Below are 13,808 nucleotides of genomic sequence, written 5' to 3'. Positions count from 1 at the left end.
AGACTCCGCCTCCCGCCCCGCTCCGAAGCCGGGGGGGGGCAGAGGCGGAGGCGGGAACGAACGAACGAACGAAGGGACGAACGGCCGCAGCGCGCGCCCCCGCGGCCCGAAGGCGGGAGGCGAAGCTCCCTGGGGCCGCAGCCGCTCTGACAGGCGGGGCGGGGCTGCGGGCGGGGCCGGCCAGTGACGCGGGGGCTTAACGCGGCGTAAACAGCCCGGCGGCAGCCCGGCAACCGGGTAGGGCCGCCCCGTTACCGCCGCCTCGGCCTCCTCGCTCCGGTGCCGGGCAGAACGGACGGAGAGCGGGGGGGGGAAGAGGAGAGGTTGGCGCCTCTCCTCACAGCGGCCCCGAGAGGTTGACGCCGCAGCCCGGCGCGGCTGGTGGGCACGGCGGTAGTAGGAAGAGCCCGTAAGCCGGTCCCGGGGCGGGAGGAACCGCCTCGGGCGACGCTTAGAGGCTGGGCCGCCCTCGGCGCGGCTCCCCCGCTAGGGCCGGTGCCGGTGGAGCCCGAGCGGTGGCGGCGGGGGCCGGGCGGTGAAGATGGCGACCCCGGGGATGGGCTGGCAGCAGCCGCAGCACGGCTACGGCGGCGGCTCGGCGCCCGGCGCGGGAAAACTCGGCTCCGGCTCGGCCCAGCCGGGGCTGGGGGGCGAGCACAGCCCGGACCTGCATTTCAAAATGAGCAAGAAGATCGCCCAGCTGACCAAGGTGAGGGCGCGTCCTCCCCGCCGGGCGGCGGGAGGCGCGCCGGCTCCTCCGCCGCCTTTTATTTCTTCCCCCTTGTTTCCCTTCGCTTCTAGGCAGAGCTGGGGGCTGAGGAGAGGCTGGCGCTCGGGGTCGGTGCTAAATCCGGGGGGGATGCGGCCGGGTTTGTAGCCCGAAGGCCGGGCCCGGAGCGGCCGCGTCGCCCCGGGAGCAGCCTCGGTCCCCCGGGGAAGGGGATCGCGGCGTAGCCGGGGTCCTGCGGCCACCGCTCCGGCGTACCGCAAACGTGGAGACGGGGAAGGGCGGGCGGTAGCGGCGAACCTTTCAGGGGAACGGCCGCAGTACCCGCTCCCAGTTAGTTGTGTCCAAATCCCGTCTGGCACAGGCAGGTAGCTGGGTGCGTGGGAGGCGATCCCCGATTGCTGGGCTGATACTTGCTATTTATTCTATGGAAACTGTAGCTTCTCTTATAGCTCTTTTGTACGCCTTTCTCTCAGTCTTTTTACATGGAGAAATGCAAGTTGATGCTTGCTTTCCTTTTGCTGAAGAGAAATGCTCTTATTTAAGGTGTCTGGTAACATCTTAAATGCCTTAGACGGTGAGGGCAAAGTGTCAGGCTGTCTCTGGTCTTGTACGGCTGATGGAACAGGTTTCATTATATCATCCCCAGTATAGGAAATACATCGTACCTTTGTTAAAGGCTGGGGTCAAACTACAAGGCGTTTCAAAAGCATGTCGTTAAGGCTGGTAGGCCCCATGTTTCAGATGTGACTGTAGCTATGATTTACTTAGAATAACTTAAAAAATGCTTTGGTGCTGTAATATCTCTTGTATGATGCTCAAGCCATAGGTGAATAGCATTGCTTAGGAAATGAAAGGCAGGTTATCTTTGTTAAAGAGAAAGCAGAAGAAATCATTTCTGTCAAGAATTATATAGCTAAAACATTTAAAGGTAGTTTAAAAGCACTGTGGGGACTGCTTGCATTCTTCAAATGTATGCTAAAATGGATGAAGGTGACATTTCGTTGCAACTAAGAATGAAGAGAATGAAGACTGCTGGCAGTCTCACAGTGGAGACGGTTCATATTTATGCACAGCTGATGCACCGTTGACCAGTTAAAAATAGTATTTCTCATGGCACACTGTGCACCTTAATGTATTAGAAAACTGATGACCAAGGGGTATTTTGTCTTGCCTTTGAATTCAGAGTCTCATTTCTCTATATGCGAACACTGGTGGAACAAAAATTGTAATTTCATAGGAAAAGTAGAATTAAAATAAGCTGAAGAATCTCTTTGGGTTTACTTCACGTGCACACAAATGATGAATTAAAATATTAAAGATACTGCTACAGGCTTGTGCTCCCTGAAAGGTGCAAAAAGCACCTGGAGACCATAAACGTATGTTAGACTTACCTTAAGGCCTAGTGCATATGCAAAGTAATACTTTCAAAGAATAGTTTTTATTTGTGTGCGTGTCCTTTGATATATTTCCCTTCCTTTCTTTAGGAATTTACCCAGCAGTTTATAGTTGATGTCAGAAACAGTGTTCCACTTCTGTTGTGAAGTCATTTGTGTATACCCATGACTTCCACATCACTGGGCATGTTCCCTGACACATAATAACTGAGAGGGCATAGATATCTTGAGGTGGATGTGAGTTAAATATGGATTTAAATGCGTGGTGCTCGAATATTTTGAACTTCTGTATTGGAAAACATGAAGAGCGTGAAAGTAAATACTGGGGTTTTTTTATAAGTTTTTTTATGAACCATAGTAGAGTTCTTCTAAAATTGTAGAAATTACGTGCATGTCTGTCCTGCCAAAGACTTCAGAGTAGTGTAAATAAAAGCTGCAAATTGTCTTCTGCTTGTGTATTTAAAATAACTGTGAACTATGTGCTTGTGCAAGGAGTTTACATGTGTATTAGACTTTTGCAGGACTGGAATCTTGCATTTGTTTCCCAGTGACTTGCAGGTTCTGGTAATGTTTTAGTTTGTGTGTTTGTGTCCTGTTTTCAAGTTTTAGGGAAAAAACTTGGAAAATCAGCTGATCTTTGTACTGACTGAAGGTCTGCAGTGAAGAACAGTATTTTTAGATGTAAAACAGGATGTATAATAAAAATACTTATCTTGAACCTATTGCTACAATAAAATTAAGAATTTAAAGATTAAGATAAAAAGCATTCTATAGCATTAATTTCATTGAGGTAGATGCGCAAATTTTGACAGTTTTGTAGTTAGAGAGCTCAGGTACTACATTTCTGTTTGTTACTTCACCTTTCAGAAAGGGAGGCTTAAAAGAAGTATAGAAACTTCTGGGTAAAGTATAATCTAAACTTTCTAACCTGCTCTAGAATCTGAAGCCTGATTTGATAGGTAGCTGCAGAAATTAATTCTTGAGAAAGGACTCAAGCTACAGGGGAAAAATATAAACATGATACTTAATTTCTGTAAGTGAGAGTTAACCGTCAGGGAAGAACTAACTTCACTTTGCAAAAGATTTCTGGAAATAAGATGATGCGAAAAAGATATTAGGATAGTTCTGTGAAGGTCTTCTGACCAATTTCTGCTTGGTCAAATGCTTACTAACTTATGTGTATAGAATTCCTCTTCAGTAATCTAGAAACTTCTTACTAAGAATACCACTTCTTAATTGCACTCCTCAAATTGTTTAATGCCTTATATAAAAGACACTTCTCACACACCTTTCAACTTTTCCCCATTCATTTTTTGTCTTCCAACTCTTCTCTAAGACTGCCTTGAAGATGCATTAAGTCTCTCAGTGGATTTAGAGCTGGACTCAGGCACTTTACCAGGTCAAACCAAACCTACCAATGCAGTATAGTAAAAGGAAATCTAAATATGCATGGAGCATTGCCAAAGGGATACACATAGTTAAGTTATCCAGACAGCTTCTGTCTTCTGACAAAAGAAATGTGACTCAAGAGTTTATTTTTGCCTGTCCTTGTACAGTTTGTATTACAAGCCATTAGTAAGAGCAGAAGAAAATGCTTTCTTCATAGAAGATGCAGGTCATTCATGAAGTAAATGTAAAATTCCAAAATTAGGATTCCTCTGTTATGTTTCCATATTACTTGGAGAGAGTCTGATGTTTCAGTCAAAACAATACAGGAACACAAAGAAAAAGGTGAAATTTGTTTAATAACCAGATTTAATCAGTAATTCAGAGTGAGGCAGAATAAGATACAAATCCATTTCACTAAGCACAACGCTTCTGAAGTGCTTAACTTTAGTTTTACTTTTGGGCGGGGGGGAAGACTTACTTGATTTAACTTTAATATGCTTAATTCACAGGGGAAGGTAAAACAAGTAGTTAGAAATGCAGCTTTAAAAAATAAGATGATACTCCATGTCATGTTTAAAGACGGTGGTAAATTGTAACAGAAGCAATTTTAGGTCTTCCTCTTCAGCGTAAGCTCCTTATTTTTAGGCATTTTGAAAGATCTGTGTACCAGTTTGGGGATAAAGTAGCATCTGACACAAAGATTAAAGCCAACAAGAAATAAACTGCGATTATGAGATTGCGTATATGTGTTTGTACTACTGCATGCTGCAGTGCTAATGCATTGTTGAATTATGCCTGCTGCAGATGAAAATATGCATATATATTTAATTAGTTTGCAAAAGACAGTTGGAATAGAAAACAAAAAGCAAGTTGCTGCTATGCTTACATCAATAGGGGAGTCTGGGATTAGATTTTACAATTGTCAGAAGAGTACAGGTTCAAGTGTTTTTGGTTTGGCTTGGGTTTTTCTTTTTTTTTTTTCTTTTTGTGTTGTAGTTTTCAGCTTGAGCATTTGTGATTGAGAAGTGCATACCCTAAATGTGTCTGCAAAGCCTGTTGTGCAAGCTTTGTGACTTCAACATAAATCTTTGACTTTATGGAGGAACTGCATGATCTGCGCTGGGATTATGCAATGAGAATCTTCAGCATTGATTTGGTTGCATGATATTAGTTGCAGAAATTTTACATTAACTGGAAGAAGAGTCAGTAAGGTCCATGCAGATGATACACACCCTACAGTGATCGTTTCTATTTAATAAAAAGAAAAAACTGTACAAACCCTGATGTTTTCCCTTGGTATGTGCTTAGAACTGGATAGTTTAGTTCTGGAAAGGTTCCAAAAAACTCAAACTAGTTCAAAGACTAAGGCAACAAAGTTATCCAAGGCGCACCATGCTTCAGTAAACAAGAAACTAGAATCTGGGACTCCTGAGACCAGAGTTCTGTTCTCAACTCTGCCATCAGGTTCTTGTGTAAATTTGGGGAACTGCTTTTTTAAAAAAAAACACTTAAATTTCTCCGTTGTTTTCCTGTCTTCCTGCATTAGAGAGAAGTACTTAGAGAATAGATGCTAATGTAGTTGTTAGCCCAGTGAGTTGCTTGAGGATGTAGATAGTAAATTTATTTCAAAGAATAAAGAGCAAATTTGATACTCTTCAATTCAGGTGCTTATGCTTCTTATTGTGTGGACTTTTTTTTGCTGGGATGGTTAAAGGTCTCCCTCAGCTATCACAGAATGCAGTGCTATGCAAGTAAGAGCTATAGGGTTTAACTTATATTAATGATTCTTAACAAAATGTTTCCAGTGAAACTTTGAGTTTTTATTTGGAAGTATTCTGCCTCAGGAAACAAAACAACTAAACCTCTTGCAGAAGGCTCATTATGCATAGGATTGTAAGAAAACTTAAAAAGAAGAGCCCTTAAAAATAGGGAAGAAATGAGAATCTGAAAAACCCTGTGGAACTGTTTTGATGTTAGCTGTCATCATGTGGTAGCTGATGCCATTAACAGTTTTGTAAAAACTTGGGGTTGAGTTTTTTTAAGCAACCTTATGTCATCTCTCCAATGTGTGTTAACATTGGCAGTAGGCCAGTATTTGCTAACAGTTCTAGGATTGTATGAAAAGAACTGAAATCTTGAGGTGGGTGTGATTTGACTACATATTTGAATGTCAAAATTTTTGCATATGCTTCTGACTGGTAATGTGGAAATAAATGTTATGTTTCGTTATTACATAAAAATAGTTTTCAAGGACTAGAAGGTATGACAATGTAATAGTAGATATTAAATTCTTGTACATTTCTCTGAAGATATTTAATTTTGGTTTGTGTTAGTTATTCCAAACATAGCTGAAGTAAACCCTCTAAGAAGGGAGAGACTGAAGGTAGGAACTGAGAAAGTGAGAGAGAGAATATTTCTGAAGCAGGTATCTGAAGATGTTTCTTTTTTAATCATGGTAGTATAGTCTCTCCGTCTTCCCTTTCTGACTCTTGTCCATGTGGTGTTTTGACTGTGTCCTCATTCTGCAGTAGTTATGATCTTAGCAAGGGATAATCACAGAAGAGAAGTTTTCTGTACCCATGATGGTATAAGGACAAAGATGGGACTGGGTAAAAATGGCATGTCTTTAATACCATCTGGTATAGTTCAGAAAAAGTAAGTAGAGCTTTCAGGCTCTCAAAATCTTTTTCAGACCTTAAATAAAATCAGCAGTTATTGTCTTTATCTGAATACTTGCTAGTTGAAGCACTTTGAATTGCTTTAAAGCAGCTGTGGCTTCTAATTTAGACCTGAAGAAGTCTTTCTTACCTTTCAAGTTTTGTAGGACAAAAATTATGGAATCTGGTGTTTTAGTTAATATGCTCTTTGTCTCTGAAAGAAGAGATCAGGGATATTTAAAAAAAAAAAAAAAAAGAGTTGATAGTCCTGATATGAAGTCTGGGAACTCTTATTTAATGCTGTTTTTTTCCCAGTCAGGACTAGTTGAAAAAAGTTAATCTGATACTCTGAAGAGCTCAGGACCGTATCTCCCTTGAATGGTTCTTCCATTCATTATCATTGCATACCTATAAGATGAGACTATGGGGTGCTATATGGACCTGATGTGGGTATATTTTAGAGCTCAATGTTGTGATATGTGTGAATTAGGTCAATGACTTTACAGTCTTTTGTCACAAGACATCAAGAAGAAAGAGGGAGGGAGGACAAGAATAACATATAAAAAAAATTTACTCAAATGAAATTCCTTTCCACCTGCATAGTCTTAATGGTTGACTACTAACTCAGAGTTCTTCTGAGACCACTGACAGCTTAATGTTCTAAAGATGATTTTCTGTATGCATGTGTAATTGAAAGTGTGGTGATGTTGAAAAACTGATCACACATTAACATAAGCTACTAGTCTGAAATGCCTCTTTAATATGCTCATGCATATATTAGCTTTTCTGAGATTGTTTTGTTGTTGTTTTTTTCTTTCATGTTTTACAAACATCTAAAAGAATAATCAAAATAAAGACACAAATAAATTGGGGGAGAGGATGAATAGCATGATGTGGTGCTTAGGGACATGGTTTAGTGGTGGACTTGGCAGTGTTAGGTTTACAGTTGGACTTGATGATCTTAAGGGTCTTTTCCAACCTAAATGATTCTATGATTCTATATGTATTCTCTTGCTCTATGCTTATTTGTATTTATTGCTATAATTAGATAATATAGAATTACAAGGAGCTGGAAAACTGTTAGATGTTATGACTGATACGAACTTCAGCTGTTAAATCTGATACATCAGTACGTTAAGGATATTTAAGGAAAACCTGAAAGACGAAGATTTTAGTACAAAGTTCAGTGTTATCAGCATGTCAAAATTTAAAAACTAAAGAAGAACGAACATGCAGGCTATAAATGAATTCTGATATGGCAACATCCATAAAGTTTAAAATCTGTCAACCTTTAGCTGCTTTTTACATATGATGATATAAATCCTATAGAAAAAATAAAGAAATACTTGAAATTCAGTTTGATTTTGTGGTGAGGGTTTTTTTTTTTTTGCTGTTGTTGTTACAGTTTTCAGATAAGTACTGCATTATGAAAGAAGGCTTTTGCTATTACCTTGATTTAGGTAAGAAAGTGCCAGTTCAGAGTTAAGAACATAATACTAAGATGTTTTCCTCCAGATGCAAAAGTTGTAAACAGGAGAGTCTGTTATGTATGTTTGAAAAAGATCGATAGTTGAACACTGTAATTGTACAAGGTATTTATAGATTCATTTCTTTGTACACTTGTAAATTAGCATGGTCATAGCACTTTGAAGTACTGAATCCTGCAAGGAGTTCTGATTTGTCAAGTCATATAAAAATGTATTGGCAGAAAACAGGTGGGTTGGTTTTTGTTTTTTTTTTTTAATCTGGAATACCATGAAAGTGCAAAGAAGTTGTTTCAAAATGATGAGTCTTACCACTTCTTTAGAAAAAAGTCAGATTGCAATTTAATCTTAGTCATAGTGGTTCCGTACTTTCCTCAAACACTGTAAAACTGTATTCAGTAACAGCATTGTTTGTATTTGGATATTTCTATATTGTCATGCAACCTATTGGTCACATCTACTTTATTTTTTAATGTCTAGAAGTGCAATTAGATTGGTACTGCATTTAATACGTGTGTAGAAATGTTATTTGCCATAAGTCATTGCATTGGTATGGTAACTTCCAGCATTAAGTAGCTTCTAACCACTGAGATTTTTTCAATAGCTCATTCTCTAAACTCAGGCTTTGGCTTTAATAAAAACAGTAATTTTGTCAGTGATACTACTGTTTCTCCAAGTCTCCCTTGAAAACTTTACTCTCCTGTTAACTGTGTGGAGGAGGGGGGGCATTACCTTAAGTAGTCACTAAATAAATCTGGCAAATCTCAACATAACATTATGAGTTCAGATGTGTATGTCTCTTGGCTGATACAAGTTTGGCAGTAGTAAGCCAGGCTTCTATGTATTCTTCTAATGACTGATGTCATACCAATAACCAAAGGCATTGCATTCCGAAAATAACCACAAGAAACAAAAACAGTCTAAAGCTATTCACTGTCTTGTCCTACTTAATGCATATTACCTGCTTCTGTTTCCTCGGTCAGGCTTTTTTAACTGAACCTACAAGGCTATGAAGAAGAACAACCTTTTGCCGAGATTGTCACTTGCCTAGGTTCAAAATGACAGCCTTTAAAAATAGCTACTGTTAAAAAGTTAATGAAGTCCTTCTTGTTCAAGATACTCCTGTTAAATGAGAGACAACCTTTTAGCTAAAAGAAGTATGAGGTTATTATAAGAAATACTTGGTTTCTGTTTTCATTTTTATGAGAATAAAGTAACCTTTTCAGCCAGTTTCCTAAAATTTTGTTTCTAGAAACCTGAATTGTAATGTGTTCAGAAAACAGGTGTGCTATGATCCAGAGATTTTTAATTGAACAATGTTTTTGCTCACAACATGACTGAAAGCTATAACTTCTAGTAAAAAGTGTCTGACACTGCCTTCTTGGGTCTAGTATTTAGCAGTATGGATGCTGATATGTTTGGATAGGTTGTACTAAAATGTATTTCAGTAATCTCCTATGACAGTCTCTGTCCTTTTAAAATTTGACAAATGAAAACAGTGGTAAATTATACTTTCTTGTTTATTTATCTGCTTTGTGTTATATGTATAGGTTTCACACTTCAAAAAATACAGTTTATTTGTAGCTGGTAGTAACAAGTAATCAAGGATACGTTTACAGGCTAAAAAAAATTTTTTTAAACACCTTGAGAATCTATGTATGTCTTTCTTTCCAACAGTGACCTGTATTGCCAACATAAGTAATGTATACTACTTACATTACTTATTTAAAAAAAAAATACTTTGTGTTATGCCAGTGAGTGGTAAAACTTTATTTGCAATTTTTGATCCATTATTTTGGTTGGGTTGCTTGCTAGCCTTCCATATTGTATCTTATATTGTAGCATTAAGTTATAGTTCCATTAAGTTCCTATGTCATTAAAATTAGTCAGTCTTTTTTTTTTTTTAAAGCATATTGCTGTTTGCTTTATGCTGAGACAGAGTTTGCAAAAATGTGTCCTAAAACAGAGACTGGACTTTGACATGAAGATCAGTTTGTGTTCTTCGAGCTGGTCTGGGAACATTCTGTGGCCATTCTCTTTACACCCATGATTCTTGTCTTGCCTTTCTTTATTTCCATGCTCTGCTTCACACTTTGCCATGTGTGCCTCTTCAGTCTACAGTGTAGACCATTCACAGTTTGGTGTATTGGGTATATTCTGCCTTACCTCCATATAGCTACTGCATGAGATTGCAATCCTTGTCATTTATGTTTGGGCAGGCACTGCTATATTAAGTATCCTTGCACCTTCTGTACAAGCGAAGAGCCTGAAGCAAGTTTAGCTTCTGTTGGTTTGTTTTATTTTCTGTAGCTATGAGTTGATACTCTAGAATAAACTATATCCCAAATCCCAGAAATATTTTTGGACAGAGCTGTTTGTGTATTAGACTTTTTTCTCTAATGACAATTTAAATTTTTTTTCTTCTTCTTATGGGCCTATACTCCCTGTTCCTGAGGGTAACTAGATTTCTTGCTTTCAGAAAACTGTTATTTTGGCAAAGTTGGAGACAGAAGTGACATGCCCTCTCACTATAAAATATATGTGCTTCTGTATGTGCCCATATGAAATGGTAGTACTGTTTGACACCATACCAATGAAATATGGTAAATGTGGCCCCTTGAAGAAAATCTCATTGAAGGCCTGACTGATGTGCCCTATTTGACTCTAGATTTGCTACTAATTCTTGAGCCTCTTGTTCTCGTGTATAGAATAAGGATTCTTATAGGTTCTTACAGAAAAGGGAAGAATTTGTTTAAGTGTACAGAAAGAAATAAAGAAAATCCTTTCCTCTGGGCAGCGTAAAAAAACGGTAGTTTGTTGAAGAACTGAGAGTAGTCTCCAGTTTATCTACAAGAACTGATTTTATCAAAGAACATGGTATATCACCTTAGCGAAGTCAGAGGCTGTACGAGCTTTTCTTGGCAGACTTGTGAAGCGGAGCCTTGTCTGACGCTTTGCCTGTCGGTTGTCTTGGAAGGGTGTTGGATTTTTCTCTCGCCCCGTTTTGCCCCGGTCCCGCGGAGGCGGGGGAGGGCGCAGCCTGCCGCTCTCCGTGGTGCTGAGCGCGGGGCCGCCTCGGCGTTTTCGCTTCACTGGCACTGATGTCAGAAGGAAGTAAGTTTTACTTCCTGTTACGCAAACCAGTACGTTTCCCTACTAGCAAGATCTCTTTAGAGGCCCAACTTGTATAACTAGGATTGCCAAACCCTTTTTTGTAGTCAACGTGGTGAGCTATAACATTGAGTACGCTGAACACTATGAAGGTAAGTGCAGTGAATTATTTCTCTGAAAATGTGTGCCATGCCATTTTGTAGTGGCTTCCCAAAAGCTTGACAAAAAGACAAAGAAGTGAAAATAAAAACAAGCCCTACTATTTTTTAGGGAGTTCTGTCAGCAAATTAAGAAATGTTTGAGAATATTTAAATAAGCAGCAGCATTTTATTCATATAGTCAAGTCTCTAAAAGAGGGGTTCAAGTTTGATTTCCTAAAGCTGACTTAGGGAATATACAACACAAAACTTGATGATTTCCTTCAGGTTTTATACTTGGTTTAATTTTGTTCTGAAATAATTGCATTCTTACCTTTTAAGGATTTTACGAAGTTGGAAATGCAGTTGTCTTGTCATAAAATTTGTTAAAGTTATCTGTTCTGTTTCTGGATGATGCCCAAAGTATCTGAGATTCAAAAGCCCTTGTAGTTCTCAAAAGAAGAGGAAATTGCATCTTGAAATTATATACTACTTAAAAAAAATTATTTTAATGATTAATCAAAAAAAGTGATACAGGTCTGTAAGATGACTACCTTTTTCACCCTGTTTCTCCACTTAGGTGTTGCTACATTTTGTTTTGGGAAGCTTTGAACTTAATATCACTCTGCTGAGAGAAAATTCATTTGTTTGTATATGGAACGGTTCTTGTAGAGTGAAGATCTTTGCTATGTTGTTTGTTTTCCTATGGGCAAACCACTGTTATCTCCTCAATGCAAAGTCAGTTGCTCAGCTCTGAGAACTTCCCAGTGCAGTTTTGCAGAGTCTAAATACCCACGAACAGATACAGTTCAAATGTACTACCTTAAGTTCCTCTAGGGATCTCTATGCCTGAAAGGCTCAAATCACATATGCAAATATTCAAGAAATAAATCTGTAAGGAAATGCAGCTCAGAGACTAAAATACAACTTGGAGTAGCCCCTTGGCCTATCCTGTTGTCCTTGCAGCAACTTAAGGTCTAATCATAGAGCAGATGTGTCAACTATATTCTAGATGGATGATTAGAGAGTAAATGGGATTCTTTCTCACCAGGAGGCAGATTGGGGAATTTGTACATCTGTCACTAAATTTTTTTTTTCACTTCTTTCTTTTTTTTTTTTTTTTCCTTCAGTATGCTTCTCAAGATCTAACTGTCTTAGGAAATTGCCTAAAGCTAACTGTGTTACAGATTTGTAATGGTTGTTTCTGACATAACCTGATTGATAGAGGTTAACATCCCAGAACCAAAAAGGGGTTTTGATTGGGTGTTGGTACTGCCACACCTCTCCCAGCACGAGGGCATTGAGTTGCAGTTGCAAGTGTATGCTAAACCAGTCTGTAACAGGAGGAAATAGTTAATTCAAGTTGTATGCAGAATGAATACCTAAGCTATTCCTGTTCATTAGAGGGTTGGGAAAGACTATTTTTGCAAGTCTGTCTTTTATCACAGTGGAATTTTCAATCATACATCCTTTTTGGTCAACTCCTATGTGTTCTTTTCTGTGAAAATAAGCACAGTCAAAGCAATTTGATTTAATTTGACTTTCTAATTCAAGTCACTGATTTATTGCATGACAGCACAGGGGGTATAATGCATAGCTGCTCTTTTCTTATACACTTGTGTTTGCCTGTATAAATGGTGTGTTACCTGCTATCTGAGTCCCAGTAGGCTGTATCAGATGTTGAAACAAATTAATTTCCTGGTGGTTACACCTTCATCTCAGTTTATACCTTCCTTATGCTAGTTTTCTAAAGAATATGTTGCTTTCAAACAGAAATCATGTAGTACAGTAGATTGCATAGCTTATTTTTAGGTAATTTTTGTATATTCTCAGGCAACTGGGATGGAGTGGAAGCTGAAGCTACAAGGCAGATTTCACTTCTCAACATGTATAGAATATGGGGGGTATGGATTACAGGGCTTCAGCATTAACAGCCCATTTCATGTCATGCTTTCTTAAGTATAGTATAGTATTACCAGACAGGAATCTTCTGTGTAATGTAGCTCAAGAGCCTTTCAAGGCAGCTTGTATCTCTTTGCTTGCAGATGTTCACAAAGCACTGAAAACTTTAGTTTTCTTTCTCTTATGTGGCCTAATAAGCTCAGATGATCAGGTTTCTTTAGCTTGTGTTGATTCTTGTTTTTTTTGTAAATGAGTAGAAAGTAAGTCTAATTCCCGGTAAGTGGAGGGGGTTTTGTGGTTACTTAATATTTTGGTAATCAGTCCATTACTACTTTTTGCTGCTTTTTGGAACGTTTATGTTTGGGTTGGGGGCAAAGTTCCTTCTTTATTATGATACACTGGTATCACTAATGTTCCATTTTAATGGCATTTCAATGAATTCATTGGAATCTCTGCATTGAGTTCTAGTGTATTTTATGTCCTGGTTCTGTGACTGAAGACTGCCCAAAATATAGGAGATATATTAAGAACTGAAAAACCTATGGCAAACTAACAAGTGCAAGCATTTATTTAAACTCCTATCTGTAAAAGGAGACATTTCTGAAATGTATATGGCTCTGTTAGTATGCAGTGAGCTTGTTCATTTTTAATGTTTCTTTTTTTTATTGTAAATAACCTTACACTTCCATGGAAGAGATGTGGTTTTGGAAGCTGTATTGTACACAGTCTTTCTAACTGTTAAACTATAGGTAGAAAGCCATGGAAGTTCTCTTAAAGTATGGATTAGAATTAGGGAGAGGATCTACTAAAAGCAGAACAGAAAGCTAGGTATCAAGATCTGTCCTCTTTATTAGAACCATTCCTGACTGTATTGTGGGAGAAGTGCATTAATTACTGGACATAACTTGTGCTTACTTAAGCAGTTAAGAGTGCTATTATTAAAAAAACCCCAGACAAACCAAAGCTTAAATGCTATTTGCTAGCTAAATTTGAACTTTAAAAAA

At 38.8% G+C, this 13,808-nt stretch overlaps 1 protein-coding gene across 4 annotated transcripts in view; it reads left to right on the top strand.

The window, feature by feature from the left end:
* Window positions 1-226: 226 nt before the first annotated feature.
* FAM184A (family with sequence similarity 184 member A) overlaps window positions 227-13,808 on the top strand; it is a 70,055-nt gene continuing 56,473 nt past the window's right edge. For all 4 annotated transcript variants that reach the window (XM_075046842.1, XM_075046841.1, XM_075046844.1 and 1 more), the window contains exon 1: window positions 227-709. In XM_075046842.1, coding sequence (XP_074902943.1) covers window positions 542-709 — 168 coding nt within the window. In that variant the 5' untranslated portion in view covers window positions 227-541. The remainder of the gene's footprint in view (window positions 710-13,808) is intronic.

Source organism: Buteo buteo, chromosome 15 (assembly GCF_964188355.1).
Source record: "Buteo buteo chromosome 15, bButBut1.hap1.1, whole genome shotgun sequence".
Classification (NCBI taxonomy): Eukaryota; Metazoa; Chordata; class Aves; order Accipitriformes; family Accipitridae; genus Buteo; species Buteo buteo.
The sequence above is the reverse complement of the archived record's forward strand: the minus strand, read 5'-3'. Positions and strand labels throughout refer to the sequence as shown.